Source organism: Plectropomus leopardus, chromosome 1 (genome assembly GCF_026936395.1).
Source record: "Plectropomus leopardus strain MGB_pleo_1.0 chromosome 1, ASM2693639v1, whole genome shotgun sequence".
NCBI lineage: Eukaryota > Metazoa > Chordata > Actinopteri > Perciformes > Serranidae > Plectropomus > Plectropomus leopardus.
In genome coordinates this window covers 18,402,113-18,418,937 of record NC_142176.1, presented here as the reverse complement: position 1 = coordinate 18,418,937, position 16,825 = coordinate 18,402,113, and the positions used below count along the sequence as shown (strand labels likewise).

The 16,825-nt window shown below is 38.6% G+C and overlaps 1 protein-coding gene across 2 annotated transcripts in view; it reads left to right on the top strand.

Moving 5' to 3' along the window:
• mybpc3 (myosin binding protein C3) overlaps window positions 1-16,825 on the top strand; it is a 44,400-nt gene that overhangs the window by 10,030 nt on the left and 17,545 nt on the right. The window contains exons 6-21 of one of the 2 annotated variants that reach the window (XM_088076932.1): window positions 404-521; window positions 613-661; window positions 1,585-1,623; window positions 5,672-5,731; window positions 6,544-6,570; window positions 8,143-8,306; window positions 8,410-8,542; window positions 8,749-8,751; window positions 8,963-9,087; window positions 9,916-10,021; window positions 11,534-11,700; window positions 14,634-14,799; window positions 14,885-14,991; window positions 15,087-15,116; window positions 15,200-15,339; window positions 16,138-16,209. In XM_088076932.1, coding sequence (XP_087933058.1) covers window positions 404-521; window positions 613-661; window positions 1,585-1,623; window positions 5,672-5,731; window positions 6,544-6,570; window positions 8,143-8,306; window positions 8,410-8,542; window positions 8,749-8,751; window positions 8,963-9,087; window positions 9,916-10,021; window positions 11,534-11,700; window positions 14,634-14,799; window positions 14,885-14,991; window positions 15,087-15,116; window positions 15,200-15,339; window positions 16,138-16,209 — 1,506 coding nt within the window. The remainder of the gene's footprint in view (window positions 1-403; window positions 522-612; window positions 662-1,584; window positions 1,624-5,671; window positions 5,732-6,543; window positions 6,571-8,142; window positions 8,307-8,409; window positions 8,543-8,748; window positions 8,752-8,962; window positions 9,088-9,915; window positions 10,022-11,533; window positions 11,701-14,633; window positions 14,800-14,884; window positions 14,992-15,086; window positions 15,117-15,199; window positions 15,340-16,137; window positions 16,210-16,825) is intronic. The other variant, XM_088076931.1, reaches the window with a different exon arrangement.

Sequence of the window (16,825 nt, the reverse complement as noted above, 5' to 3'; positions counted from 1 at the left end):
TCATTAGAATTAGTTAAACTGGCAAAATGTAACATTTCACTTTGAGGCAACAGAGCTGTTTTGCAAGTCTTTCCCCTTCTCACCCTCAGTTTTGCAAGTTCTTGCCTCAGTCAGTCATCCTGATAACATGATGAACCACACGCATGCTACCTTAGAGGATATGTTATAGAGACCAAAAGATGTTGCCCAAACAAATGTCATCTTAGGATTTCAGAACAAGATGAAGAAACAAACCTTTACAGGGAGAGTAAGAAGGGTGAATCAGTGGCATGCTCCATAAAGATCCCAAATCTGATGAAAAGTTATACATATAAAGCACATGAATAACAAGGTTTTGAATCAAAGATGCTGTTTCTATGTTGTATAAGCCATCACATGTCTCTCCTCATGCATGTGTCTGCAGGTCTACACGTTTGAGATGCACATCATCGAAGCCAAGGCTAACTTTGCTGGAGCCTACAGATGTGAGGTTACATCCAGGGACAAGTTTGACAGCTGTAACTTTGAGTTGACTGTACATGGTGAGTGTCCATGTTGTTATCTGCTGGTTTGTTTGTGGCACTCCTTAACATTGTTTCTAATATCATCAAACACGATTTTCTTGTTTTTCAGAGGCTTGTGCTTCTGAGGGTTTGGACATAAGAGCAGCTTTTAGGCGCACGTAAGTTTCATAAGACTTTATTACTTTGTATAAAACACAAAACACTTTTGGTCACGTTGAAATTGATCATATGTTTACTGGTTAGTTTCCTGTTTTGCTATATTGGTTTTACATTAAGGGTTTGGTATTGATAGAGTGAAATAGCTCTAAAATGTATCTGTTTATCTTCCTCACAGGACTTAAACAAACTCTTATACCTTAAATCATTGATTAGTTGCATGAAAAACAACCCTTTACATCAATCATTTTTATTAGAAGTGTCAATTAATACTATCAGTTTGATGATAGATTGGCCTGCTAAATGAAGGTCCATGCTGTTCTGCTTAAATTGATTATCGTAGTATTTTACTCATATTGTAAGTTTTAAGATTCAAACTTTTTTTAAATGACAAAAACATCTATAAGCTTTAAGTAAAACATGTTTTAAAAAATGATACTTACGATGCTTGATACTAATATTTGAAAAATATTACAGTTATATATCAAATGTATATTGATGACTTGAATAGGCACGATGAACTTATATGTTTATATTTTTATATAGACAGCACAGTGACACGAGGAAACGTTTTTTTTTTGAAGAATCCAAGATCCTTTAAAAGTTGTAAAAGATGTTTTGCCATAATTATTGTCCAATTGAGCTTGTAAACTTGCATCCTTTAGGACAACGGCATCATTTAAGTCCAAAAACACGCAGAAAATACATCTGAATAACTTTTTCTTGCACATGTTTACACATGTAGTTGATAGCAGAGTAAATCACGAGTAAAACTGTAGCCACGAGTTTGCTTTTAGGTTCAGTTAACACGAGGTTAGATTTTATGTCACCACATTGACTCATGCTTATTTAGAATTCTCAGTGAACCTCAGTGGAATATTACAGTGTTGTGTAATGAGTAACTGTGGAAATGCTAACCTAATAGGAGCGAAGCTGGTAAGAAGAGAAGTGGAGCACTGTCAAGGTAGTAAAGCGGGTTTGTTGCAACAATGAAGGCTCGTATTCAAACACTGAGGATTCTGATTGTTAAAGCAGAGAAATCAGGACCAGGATCACAGACTCTGTGGCCTGTTTCCTTTCTGCCTTCTAGTCAAACAGAACCTGTGTTTTGGGTGGTGCAGCCTTCATTCTGCTGTCTTTTGAGAGAGCAACCACAGGACAAAGAGCACGAGAGAGCTGACTCATATTCAAAACCCTGGATGCAGTCATCATCCGTAGTAGCTGTCATTGTGTTAACCTTTGACTCAGGCAGATCTTGATACATTGGTAATTAAACTATTAAGTAACATGCGCTGGTTGCATCCATCAGCTCTCTCTGATCCGCTCCTGTGTCTCCATAAGAACAGTAGAGCCAGCTGCACAAACAGCTACCCGGCAGAGTGAGCTTTGACGGTGGTTTGATCGTACTGAAAGGGCAGGATGTGCTAAGACACACGGGCTTTTCAGTAAATGAGCTCTTCCACACGGTTGCCACATACAGGAAGCGCAGCTATGGTGTGTTGTAACTTCACCACATAAACCAGACTCAGCTTCTAATCCTGCTGTTGGATCAGAGGCTGGAGACAAGCACACAGTCAAATCTATGCCCTTGTCTTTATCTTTCATCCCACTGATTAGAGTCAAGCAGGCCCTATAGTGGCCGATGTTTTCGTTAACCTTGAGTGTTTGGTATTGTTCTTGCACAGATGACTGCTGCTGCTCATGTTTAAAGGGAACAACTGGACATTTTTGGAAATATACATTTGCTTTCTTTTCAGAGTTAGATAGAAATATTGAGACCTCTTCAATAAGTGATTTTTTAACTATAGACTAAGAGTCTTCTTTCAGTGTCTTTGCTTCTGCCTGCTCCTAATCTTCTCACAAAGCAAATGGACTCTGAGCTCTGGTCCTATTATTAAAAAAACAATGTGATGCTGGAAAGATGCTCTTTTATATAAAACTGGACTGTCTATGCAGTACAAAGATGCAAATACTTTTGAAATTAGTGCTATATGACCAGAGAAAACAAGGGAAAAGGGCTGTGGTATTTTCTCAAGAGGTAGAAAACCTACAACTACCAGAATGCACTACTCCAGGCCAATAAGCGCTCTCTCGGGTGAATGATGCAGTGTAGATTTGGTTGTTTTTTCCAGGCCCCCAGGAAAGCCACTCAGCCTGCAGTCAATTTTTCCAGTGGCAACTCACTGTATTGTGCAAAAAAATCCCCTGCAGTCCAAGAAGCTTTTTCCCTATAGACCACCATTATAAAAGAGACGTCTGTAAAACTGCTGACAGGGCACCTCGAACTACAAGGTTAATCATGATAATTTCTATTATGCATTTTTGATCCTTAAGTCTTTGAGCTGGGTGGGAACTCATGAGCGGGGCCAGCAAAAGAAAAACTACTGCACATATTCAGCAGGATGTATACTGCGAAAGTAAACCCAGAAGCTAGAAACATTTTCATATTGGCAACTGCTTTCAATCTATGCACAAGCATATAGACCAATCAAATCTGAGCAGAGATAAGCAGGGAGATCTCAGATCTCAGCCTGCCAAGAAGTGTGCTAGACTTCTAAGCCAATTTTTGTAGTGGCCACGAAGTGTAATTACACCGTCACATAATGCCCTGCGACCCAGAAAGACTTTTTCCCATGACTTACATAGCCATAGTGAAAGAGATGTCTTTTTATCAGTGGACACATTTTTTTTTGTTTTACACAAATTTTTTAGGGATCTATATTTTTCCAAGTCAGCAGGATCCTTGGTTTTCCTGTACTTCTCTCACATGTTGTCCCTTTGATTAAAGAGTCTGATCCAGAGCTGATCCACGGCAAATGTTTACTTTTGATCCTAATTTCTCTCCATGGTGCGTGTTAATCAATAACTCTTGTGACTTCAGAATGAAAATAATTCCAGGCATCTTCCATGAAAAGTATAAATTGGAACCTGTCCCAGTTTGTTGAAATCAGGTCATGTGTCAAATTATCGAGATTAATGTTCTTACATTGTCTAACTCTGATGTATTTTGGAGGAAGCCTGAGGTATTTAATTTTCCATACAGAAAAGACAGTCTGACGGGATGCAAGATTTAATGATTCTGTCAGAATGAGTAACAAGGATCCAATCTAAAAATGTTTTAGCTCTGGCAAGAACTCTGGATGGCCCATTGATCAGCTGAGTTAATGCTTTTTAGTAGGTTTTTATCATTTGATGAGGAGTGGTCGAGCCAGTTTCTGTCGCCTGAAGAGCCATAGCATGTACATACACACACACATACACACATACACACAAGTTTAGGCTGTGTCATAAAACAGCACACACAGCTGAGTCTGCATAGCTTATGAGAAAAATTAAATAAATAAATAAATGAAATAAAAGAAATTAAATGCCTTCACAACTTAGAATTATTATGATTACTATCATCACCCTTCTTAAATTATAATCTTCGTGAGTCTCAGTCAGTAGGGAAACAGAAGAGAAGCATAGGCTAGAAAAAAGGAGCTGGCATCAAATAAATAAATAAATAAATAAATAGATCAATTGGTCATAAGTTAAGAAAAAAGGATATGTAAGTAAAAATATAATTTCCAGATGCCTTCATAACTTTAGAATTATTTTATTTTAAGAATTATACTTTTCCTGGGTCTCGTTCATTCTTCTCATGGATGTATTAAAGGCATGGATGTATTAAAGGCATGGATGTATTAAAGGCATGGATGTATTACAGTGAATGTCGGGATCCTTCTACGTCACGTTTTGCGACAGCTTCAACTTCTTGACATGAGTTTGCGACACTGTTTACGGCAAACAAAATAGTTCTGCAGCGCTCGCGGCAAAATTCAACCTAGAATACCAGCACGTGAACCACAGCTTGTTTGCAAACTAAAGTCAAAGTTGCTGTCCTCAAAGTGAATACTTGGACGAGCAGTCAACACATAGCTCCGTCCCAAAAAGCACCGGAGAGGCGAAAAAGAGAGGACGGGAGGGAACATAGTTATGGAGAGTAAACATGCAGACTGAAGTCCTCCGCCTCCTCTGCGGAGCGAAAAGATTTTGTCTTATCAGGTGGACAACTTTCAGCGTGCAGGACAAAACCAGGGAGTAGCTGAAGCTCAGTGCTTGAAGTCGCTTCTTTACTGGGTCAAACTGCGGGCGTTTTTGGACAAAATTGATGCGGAAGTGCGGGCAGAAATGAAGATACGGGTAGAGAGGAAAACTAGCTTCGACAAGAAGCTGCGGGATCAGACGGTTCGTGAAGCCGAGGATATCCTCACTGTCTGCTCGAGCTCAGAAACGTGCTCTCCCAGTGTTATCAACGAGCCCTCGATTTTCTTAAGAACTGTATTAATAATTTCAAGTTTATCGTCCATATGAGAGATCATCTCAAGCTTCATTTCCGGCATTCCTTCCCAGGATAGTTTGGGGGAGCCTGGGTCTTGAGCAGTTGTTTAGTCTGCTGCCGCGTCTTCTTGAAGGAGAAATTAGGTCCTCAACTTGTGTTTTCAGTTCACCACAAGAAGTTTAATTTGTTTGTTTATTGTAGTTGATTTACAAATAGCCTACCACCCACACTGTTAGGAGACAAAGCTAGTTGAAAATCGGCAAGTCCCTTTAACACACAACATTGTGTATTTCCCAAAGTGCCAGTATTGTTCCTTTAAACATGGCAACACCTGTCTCTCCAGCAAAACATCTGCTTGTACATGCACCTTTTTTTAGTCATTAGTGCACTTATTTTTTGTTCAGTCTTCAGAATGACTCTGTCCAATCCAAATTCAAACTCCTTCAATATTATCTTAATTTTAATATTTGAATATTTACATTGTACAATACATGAAGTATTTCCTTGCACTTGCATATTGGAGCATGAGTAAACAGGATTCATATTGTATAAAAGCAATGTGGATTTGTTTTATTTTGCACAAACCATGTCTGTCAGTATTAATATTGATCTTTTCTTTGGAGCAATCATGTAGCGTACTGTGCTGTTGATGTTGATGATATGCTGCTGGTGGCTGATGTTTCTGCAGTAGCACAGATGGAAATGAGGACTCGGGAGAGCTGGACTTCAGTGCCTTATTAAAAAAGAGGTAAGCAATGACAAAAATAGTGACAGTAATCTGTCAACTTTCAAGTTAAAATAAAAACAAATAAAAACAAACACCTTTTTTGTCTTACTCTCATTCTGTCTGGATCTTCCCGTGTCTTCAGAGAGTAAGCTACCTCTGCATTTGCAAACTAAAAACCGGAATGATCACCTGATGATACTTAACCTGCATGCACAATGCATGATGCTATATTAGCGTGTGTGTGTGTTGCCACCAATATATATGTAGCCATTTAAGTCCTGATTTTCGAGTAAGTGGTCCTGAGAATCGAGTCACCCTATCTTGTCTCACTTTTTTTTATCGCAGTTATCCCATTCTAGATTAATCCTGTCGTCACTATAATTGCACTTGTCTTCTTTGCCTTCTCACTAATATTACAATAACTCACATAGCAACACTTTAGTACCAATCAGGCGTTTTCTCTCCCCTTCATATGTACATGTTAATGGTTTTCTCCTGACATCATGAGCCCTTTTTCTCTACCACTTTGCAGTCTTCACTCAGGAGCACAAATTACCATCCAGCTTCTGAAAAATCACTTCACACATCATCACCAGATAGTTACTGTTAGCCGTGCACAAGAAAATTAGACATTGTGTCAAACAACAAACTAAACAGAATTTTTTGTCCTAATTTGTGCATTCTTGTTTACTTGCAGTTTAACCTTTGGTGTACTCATTTTGTTTTAAAGGCATATTTCTAATATGCTGATTGTATTGCTTTTGAAATGCTGTGTTTTAACTTGTCTGGTTTGTTTTGCCTCACTTGCCTCTCGGGTTCTTCCTTTGAATGAGCAGCAGTTTCTTAAAACCCTCAAATCGGTAAGAAACTGCTGATGTACTGTCTGGATGTTGCAAGAAAAATCAGTGTGCATGCATTTTGACTGTCAGTTTTTAAATGTATGTATTTATTTACTTTAAACTTTTTATAATTATAAAATATGTCGTAATTATTGTTTAATAATTAATGTCATGATAATACATTATTGCTAATCTTTATCATATGTTATGTAGTGGAAATGGCTTTTTTTAATAATGATATTTGAACAGAAATCAGTCAATAATTATTACAGTATAAAATAAATTAATAAAATAGTGTAAGTTAAAAAAATGTTTCAATAGTCAGTTAAAACATATTGGTCATTTTTTGTTACCTAGATGCAATAGGGTGCTAAATAATAATTGTAAACAGCAGTGGTTAAAAGTAATTAAGTATATTTACTCTGTACTTAGCGACTGTGGAGGTTCTTCTACTTAATTTTACATTTTATGTTACTTAATTCATCAATTATGGTTCATTTCAGAGACAAATAAATTAGCGGCTTTTACTCCACCATATTTATTTGACAGCTTTAGTTACTTTGCAGATTATGGTTTTATATACATTTTAGATTAAATTACCCAACAGGATGTGACTGGCCAAGTGGCTACAGTAAATACTTACTCATTAAAGCACCAGTAGCAGTTTTAACTTTTAACATAACTTTTTATACTTAAAGTACATTTCACTGATATTTCTGTACTTTGACTTAATTAAGATTTGTATTTATACTTATGGAGGGATTGCTCCATAAGTACAATAAATACTTCCATTACTGATGTGAAAAAGCATCTTGAGCAGTAGGAAGGAAGCTGCAGGCACATGGCTGCTCGTAAAAGTGGTCAGGTGATTGTCTGAGGTACTGAGATAAGATGCTGATGGCACCTTGCGGACAGGTGAAGTAACATACAGAATAGAAACAGAGAGAAGAAAAGGAGGAGGAAAGGGAGGACAACTAATTTGTGTTCTTATTTTTTTTTCTTCAGTTGTTCTAAAGAGACACATTAACCAGGACATCTTTGCCAATGTTTAAGACTACATAGGGATAATTCCTGCTCATAAAATTTTAGTACTTCATCATTTTAGCAAATTTAGTACAATTATTAGCAGTACAACCCCCATGAGAGAGGAGGATAGGCTGCTTACAGCTGGGGCATGCAGTTTTTCTTGAATTAATGAACAAGATGAAATCCCAATAAATGTGTTGCAACATTTATTTATTTTTGCATCATGCAGAAAATGATCTTTTTTTGTTTTAAAAAAAAAACCTTAACAGCTTTAGCAAAGTTAAGAATAATTGTAGTCTAAATTATCTGCTGTTATGTGCTATAAATTAGTACACAATTTATGAAGATGACTTATCATCAGCTTGTTATTTATTTTTGTATTATGTATTTCAGTCAGTTAATTATGAATAAAGTATGAGTACGCAGTAAATCTGTTACTGAGGTTTTACATAAATGTAAGGATTCCTGTACATCTGTTACAGCCTACATTAGTCTACACTGAGAATGTAAATCTACACTAAGTGACTGTTTTTTAATGTCCTCCTCTGGTTTGTTTACGTATGTTAGAGCTGTGCAGACCAGCGCAGAGCCGGACACGGATGTGTGGGACATCCTCAGAAAGGCTCCTTCTTCAGAATATGAGAAGATTGCTTTTCAGCACGGCATCACCGACCTGAGAGGCATGCTGAAGAGACTGAAGAAGATGAAGAAAGAAGAAAAGAAGAGTGCAGGTTTGTGCACAGTTTCTGATACACTTGATCTAGTGCTGACAAAATTGAAAGTATATATCTAACTGGAACGTATATTTGTGTGTCTGCCTCCTCTGAAATGAAGCTTTCCTCAAAAAGTTGGATCCTGCTTACCAAGTGACAAAAGGACAAAAAATGAAATTGGCCGTCGAGGTCGCCAATCCAGATGTGGAGGTGAAATGGCTGAAGAACGGACAAGAAATTAAAGCAACTGGAAGGTTAGACCTTAGAGAGATGGAAACTATACATCTCAGCTCCATAAAACATGCTTTACCAGTACTTAATGAAGCATTGAACAAAGACAGCAGCAAGCCGTTACTATGTCGGTGAACATTTATCTCATTTCTCTCTCTCCCTTTCTTTTGCCTCTGCTTACATCAATATATGGACCAACTCCTACTTTTTTCTTCCATTACATCACCAGCAAGTAAGTGTCCAAGTGCAAATAAAGAAATGCCATTGCCCTTTTGGATTTTACAAAACAACTGTTCATGAGCTCTTTCTCTAACATATTTGCCTTTTCATCACTTTCCCATTTTTTTCAGGAAAGGTGAAAACTAACCATAATGCCCCAAAAGTTTTTTTTTCATAAATACATTGACTGTGCTGTAAAATGTATCTTTCTGATCTTTGTAAAGGTACATCTTTGAGAGTGTTGGCAACATGCGCTACCTGACCATCAACCACTGCTCCCTGTCAGATGATGCAGCCTACTGCTGTGTAGTGGGAGAGGAGAAATGCACCACTGAGCTCTTTGTTAAAGGTATGCAAAGGTGCAATGTGTAATACCTGGCCACATGCTACAAAGAAGTAGGTGGCAACATCATAATTGTACGCTATTGGGTCTGCACAATCTCAGTTTACAATCACCAGTTAGGAAACAAGTGTGAATTTGCAATAGCTGCAACCATGAACGCATATGCATCCCCCTCCTGGGGAACAAACTGTGCTAGCCTTTATAGAGCTATAGAGCAGCTGGTTGCAGCTTAAAAAAAAGCTAACTAAATCAAATTCTACGAATTCAGCAAACTGCTTTAATCTTCATGTGTGACGTTGGCCTGTAGTTTATGTTAGAGCTTACTTAGCTCAGTTTTAGCAAGGCCATAGAAACAAGAACAAAGCCACATCAAGACCGTACATTGACACCATTTAAATGTATTCCAGTACAGTTTGTGTTGTCATTAGTTGCACTAAAGGTACTTTTCACTAAATAGCCAAATTATGAAGTTGGCATCAAATCTCATCTCTTTACGCCTCCATGTAGACAGTAGAAGGCCACTCCTGTTATGAATCTTTATCACTCCTTTTTTTGATGCTGAATGTGATTTCTTGTGGAGAGTGGGTGGCTGTGGTGGTGCTGCTCTTGTGCTGTTACAAGACTGGATGGGCTGGAGTATAGCTGGTTAGCGTGCTCATTTCAGTAGGTGTCCTTGGAAAAATGTCAAAATGGTTACTTCTTCATATTCTGTTGATAATGTAAGTCCATTTTATTGAATGCTTTGAATTAACTCTCTGGCAAACTTCCACACCTTTATAGATTAGATCCAGAAAGATTCAGAGTTAACATGTTGTTCTTCACTGTTTTCTGCAGAGCCTCCAATCCTGATAGTGAAGAATCTGGAGGATCAGATGGTGATGCAGGGTGAGCGGGTGGAGTTAGAGTGTGAAGTCTCAGAGGAAGGAGCCAATGTTAAATGGTTAGATATTCTTCTTTACACTCCAAAAAATCACCTGTCTGGTAGGATTTACATTTTCATGCTGTTTTGTTGTTGCTGACATACTGAGAAATGCTAAGATATAAAACCAGTGACCCTTAGTTGGGTTGATAGACAGATGTTGTCAGGAGTAGAATTAAACCTTTCTTTGGATTCAAAGCATTTTTTCAGTCACTCTTACATAGTGCTGATTGCTCAGACACCCAGCAGGTGGCATTTGAGTTTGTCATGTCCACAGACAGCTCACTGACTCTGTGACAGACTGCGAGCTGTACATATCATCACCTCAATGAAAAGGTCACATCAGCATTTGAGTGTTGTGTGTCCCATGTGACCTTTATCTGAAGGAGAAAGTTGCTGCAATTTCACATGGGCTTTTATTGGAGACCAAAATAATAAAAAAAAATATTATAATAATAACAGAGGCAAAGATTAATATGTGGAGTACAAAGCTGAATAATTAAATTTAACATTGCCAAAAGTAAAAAGTGTCACAATCTAAAATTGACAAAAATCAATGCACATTATCAGTGATAAATATAATGTGCTAACCTTTTTAGAGAATACCACTTCTGCAGGGCAGGAATACTTAGCTTGCTTTGCACTGGGGCCACTTTTGCAAAATGAAAATTCCCTGTCTGAATCACTTTATAATTAAACGACTGGCGTGCCGCCCAGCGCCACCCAGCACCGCCCTGTTGAGTGTCACTGCTCTAGTGTATAAAAATTACGATTTTAGAGTGTGCATGAATTTTAATTTAAAATTTTGGACTACTATCAAGTATGTTATGGCTAATGACTTGTTTATGCTCCCTTTATATAGGAAAATACATGTGTCTGTTTCAAACATTGTTTAAGTCACTGCCTACATACTCCCATGCGTCCTTTGTGTTGGTACAAATATAGTCACTAGAGGGCGGAGTCAAAAGTTTCAAACAACAACCAATGAAGCGTAGGTAGAGGAGGTTTGGATGGGGGTGGTTTGTGAGGCCGTTAGATGAATCACGTGAATGGAGAATTCTTTTCGCTAGATTTGTTTAGTTCCACTGGTTTTTTTTTAACGTCTCCTTTGTCTCCTTTTATTGTATCTCGCTTAAACTACATTATATTTTCCCCACTTTCTCCAATGGTACTGCTCCATTTCATCTGTGTCCATTAGCTTTTAGAAAACTTGCAAAAACACACATGAAATGAAAGCAGAGTACAGACACGAGGCCCTGAGTCCAAAAGTCCATATTTTTAAGGTTTCAGCCAAATCTCACCGTCTTCATTCAGGACATGGAGCTAGCTTAGTTATCTACACAAATATGGACTCTCTGTATCATAAAAAAAACAAGTGGTCATATGTTGAATGGGCAGGAGAGCATAACACTTGTTTCAAAATAAAAGTGTTAACCAGATCTTGAAAGACCTGCCCATAGTCAGTGTTATTCAGATACTTTTAATCATGACTGTTAATCACAATAATTCTGGTTGCTGTAAATTTCTATGCAGGGAGAAAGATGGTGTGGAATTGACAAGAGATGAGTCTTTCAAGTATCGCTTCAAGAAAGACGGCTGCAAACATGTCCTGATTATTAATGAGGCCACGAAGGAAGACTGCGGCCACTACAAGGTTAAAACGAACGGTGGCGAGTCCATGGCTGAACTCATGGTGCAAGGTGAGTGTCGGTCATGTGTGCCGAGTACAGTATGAGCCATTTATGTCAGTAATGAACGCTCCAAGTACGACGAATACTTGCCTTGCCACTTGTGGCATGCTGTCTATATTTGCCCACGTTATTCTGCCAAGGTTACTGTGGCGACGTAAGTCCACATGCCAGCTAAAGTTAGAAGACGTAGACCATATTTCACCTGAAGGACACAGTGACCTGCTTCCTCTCTGGTCATGTTTTCTGCGTTGTTGTTTTTGTTGAGTTGATTTAGGCCCTGTCTGCGCGCACACACATTTTGTTGAAAACAAATATTTGCCCCCTCTGTTTTGTAAAAGGAATCTGTCTACACAACCTTTGTTTATGAAATATCTCTGTCCACACAAGAATGCAAAAGTGACCCCAAACGCTCACACAGGTCACAATGTGTACAGGCTGACCTTACCTTTTTCAAAACATCTACTGGAGATCTCCTGCTGTTGATTCCTGTTTATTTCAAGTAAGAAGGAGCTCACTCAAACATAGGAGTTATGCTCTGGACATGTTATATTTTCCCCTCCAATCCTAATTAACAACAATCCCACTCTGGAAATTGTCCTACCCTCTGTTGGTTCAACCAGTCCTGATCCAAAACCGTCATTTCTGCTGACTTTAAAACGCGAAAGCTGAGCTGGAGCAAAAACATTTATGTAGTGTAAGCCTCCATTTGTCCATAAAGTGGTGCAGCAATACTAAGTTTAAGTGTAAAGTAGTGATTGGACCTAGCAGTGCTAACAAAACGTTAGCAAACCAGTAGACCACTGCTGTTGATCATAGCACATTACACAACAACAATTAAAAAAAAAAAGCAACAATGGGCATGCATGAATTGAGGAGGTGATGCCATTGTTTCCCAAATGCTCCATTTTAGATGCCCTAAAAGATAAACAGCTACTAGAGTTTAGTGACCTAAAGCTGTATGCATGTGAACGAGAAGCCAAAAGGTTAAGGAAAATGTCTTTTCACAAAAATGTCTGTATACGTGTGGACAGGGCCTTTATATCACACTTTAATCTGCCCTATCATCATGTCTATCATAAAATAAAATAAAGCCTAAAATTTCAGTGGTTTAAACAAAAATTACCATGTTGTGTTTAAAATGCTGCACTTTCACAATACTTAGTAGACAGTTGCAGAAACCAAATCTTTCATTTGCTTAAAAACGACAGTATTTTCAGGGGGAAATTTTCCATGACAGTAGAAAATCAAGTCTTTATTTTTTTATGGTGTAAGTTGTGGTTTAAAAGTATGTTTTATTACTAGATGATAGCTTTTCCTCACAGCCTTGTGATGCTGATGAAAGAGCTGCACTGGGCCCCTCAGAATTTTGTAAGTGTGATTTTTAGATTTTCCAATAATATGATGGTTTTGCTGTGCAGATGAGGGTTAAACTGGATAAATATTCCTAATTTCAATTCACAGGTGATCTAAAAATGGTGGATGGGGACGATTCAAACTCATCCGTACTTGGACGTAGGCAAAATATAAACCCCAACCCCTAGTGTACCCTCCTTTTTACCTCCCAGTAACCATTTCATCTTAGTGCCAGCTCATGGAGAAATGTTTAAATCATCACATGACAGCCATCAGCGTTTGATTATGATTTGAGCTTTCCTTTTAGAAACTATAATTTAGCGCTGGCCATATATTGAATATATATACTCATTTTTTTGCATATATATTCATGTGTATGTGTGACATACTGTATGTGTGTGTGTGTGTCCAACACCTCAGTCAACAACTTCCATTATAGTGCCATTATTCCCTGGCGGCAAGCTGACATGAAACTCCTGTAACCTTTACAAGCAGCTTGGTGTGAGTTTCCTTGCTCAGTTTACTATTTCTTTGGGATAACTTTAAAAACCTCTGTGCACATTATTTCATGTGATATAGCCTGAAGCTTCTGCATCTGGTCTTCATATCCTCCCACTTTATTTTCTGCCCTAAATCCAATTAACTACCCCCCCTGTGCCTGTTGCTAAGATACAACACACAAAGGCATAATGAACACCCCAAGCTCAGACATATTATTACCATATTATCCTCACAGACAATGCATCAAAATTTTGATCATATTATCATCAAACATCGTCATCTTTGCTGCCTCATACAGTAGCACATCTATGGAAGCAAATAAGAGACATAAGTCAACCTCTGAAAGACACTGAATTCATGGCATTGAAATGTTTTACCTTCTGTCTGAATTGGGGGGGCTGGAGCCATCCCAGCTGTCATTGGGCGAGACCCTGGACAGGTCGCCAGACAGTCGCAGGGCTGACATATATGGACAGACACACACTCTCACTCTCAGTCACACCTACGGGCAATTTAGAGTCACCACTTAACCTGACCTGCATGTCTTTGGACTGTGGGAGGAAGCCGGAGAAAACCCATGCTGACACGGGGAGAACATGCAAACTCCGCCCAGGGTTCGCCCCAACCCGGGTTCGAATCCTCTTGCTGTGAGGCAACAGTGCCAACCACTACACCCCTCATGCCGCACTAAAGTTGCTATTTGAATTTTTTTGTCTGAATCTGAATTTTACCAGTCAAATTTGGGCAACCATAATCTATTTTGTAGAAATTCTGTGACTTGAATTTCTCAATCTAAATTTATGTACATTTAAAAACAAATGAAGCCAATTAAAATCAGCCTTTGAAACTACAGTTCAATCATTTTCTTATTTTTATTTATTTCAAAGAGGGGAATTCAGAACAAATGCATTCAGATACATGGTTTTCAAAGTAAAATATTTCAATGCTATGAATTTAGTTGAGTTTAAGTTCTCAGTAAAGTTCAAATTCTAATGTCTCTTATTTGCTTCCATACACCTCTGAAGTCTGAATGCCTCGATAGTTTCCATTATCTGCCGTCTGAGTTTGTGCTTTCTCTAACCGTGTAGAGAAAGACCTGGAGATCTACCAGAGCATTGCAGACCTCACAGTGAAGGCCAAGGACCAGGCGGTGTTTAAGTGTGAAGTGTCCGATGAGAAAGTGAGGGGAACCTGGTACAAGAACGGTGTGGAAGTCCAGCCAGATGCCAGAATAAACATCACACATATTGGCAGGTGAGGACGCATTTACAAAGATATGCTGAATACTTTATATCCCATCACACTTTGAACTGAACTGAATTTTTAAAAATCTTTTTAGGATCCACAAACTGACCATTGATGATGTCAAACCAGAAGATGAGGGAGACTACACTTTTGTGCCAGATGGCCATGCTTTCAACCTCTCTGCTAAACTCAATTTCTTGGGTAACATCGATGCTTAAACACTTCAAAATTTTGCAATTTATAGATTTACAAACTAAATTGTACTTAAACTATTCCTTTTTTACTCGTCCTCCTAGAGGTGAAGATTGACTACGTGCCACGTCAAGGTACCACAAACTTACTCTCTTGTTCCAAACCCAGTTGAAATTCAGGGATTTGTGCGTTTGAACCATTTCTCTCACCCTCTAAGATCCTCCTAAGATCCACCTGGACTGTATGGGTCGCACTGCTGAGTCAACTATTGTGGTGGTGGCTGGCAACAAACTGCGTCTGGATGTCCCCATCACTGGAGACCCTGCCCCCACAGTAGTCTGGACTAAAGGAGAGAAGGTAAAACCGATTTGTGTTATTAATCAGGTACAAACCCATCGTCTGACATCTACTTAACCATCTGTCCAGAGCGCAGTAAGTAAGGATCCTAAAAAATATCTGACAAACATGCTGATTAAATTTGAAAGCATACATTGATTGTTAGACACAAAAGATTTACCAGAAATAAGATTTAAGTTTAGGGGTGGTTCATGAGTACCCATAGAACCAATTTTTAGTGAACTGACCCCTTTGAAAATGGCCATGCCAGTTGTTTTCTTGCCAGAATTTAGCCAAACTTAGCTCCCCTATTTAAGCTTTGCCGACATGGTCGGTGTCAAAGGATTGAACAGCACTGAACATGCAACAATAATTTACAAGTTGGGATTAAAACATGTGGATGGACCTCTGCACCATGGTCCCTTAAAGACAGTAATATTGGCCTTAAATTATTTTTGCGAGGGGGAGGCAACAGTTCTTCTTTATTCAGCAAAATTTAGAAAAATGTTGGCATATTTAAACAATATATAGTGCACCCCTAGTATAATGCAAGCTGAGGACATTATACTTTGTGTTTCAGTGGCACGGGTTAGCTCTGTAGACACACCTATTTTATAATACCTAATACATCCCTTCCTGCTAATAAATGTGGGATACTAGGAATTGGTGTTTTAACCAAGCTGAATAAGTACAGTGCTACTAACAACCTAATTCAGTGATCCCAAACTGTGTGCTGATCTTTGAGATGAGGAGAAAGAAAGGTTTATATGGCCTCTCTGTTCTCTTCGACTTTTCCCGCTTTGCTCTGCTCAAATGTAGGCTAGATCTGTAAAACCTGGTGGAGAGGAGAAAGAAAGGCCGACAACCTCTTGGACCCTGAAGGATGGGGAAGTAAGTCTGTTTGTCCCATATGGATGTAAGCCTGTTTGTAGCAGTCTAAAATCCAAGTCAGTATGTCAACAACATTGTTTTTCAACTTTTACCGATGTGTGTCTTTTAACAACAAGGCACACATGTCCTCGACACTAAAGAAAACAACAGGCTCACCTGTAGTGTACTGGACGTACAAATATAGCCAATGGAGACGGTCTATGTGCATTTCACCCGATGTAAACCTGTTACCACTTGAGATACAAAGAATGATCATGCAGGCACCTCACTGAACAGTTTGTGTGTTTTATTGATTTACTGCTTTACATCCCTGGAGACAGAACAGGCTGCAGAGGAAACAACAACAACAACAACAGATGCAGACAAAAACATGAAAAGCAGCTTCTCCAGCGGTTATTGATGTACATGCACTCTGCTTTTATGTCTCATTTTTAATATGCCATTAAAGGGAAATTTAAGTAATTTTCAACCTGGACCCTGTTTTCCCTTGTCTTTTTGTCCAAATAACAAATGGAACCACAATTTTTGAAATTGGTTTAGTATTAAGGAAAGAGCTGCGCCAGTGTGCGTCCACTAAAAGTGTTTGTTTTTGCCACTGACAAGTTCAGATTATGTC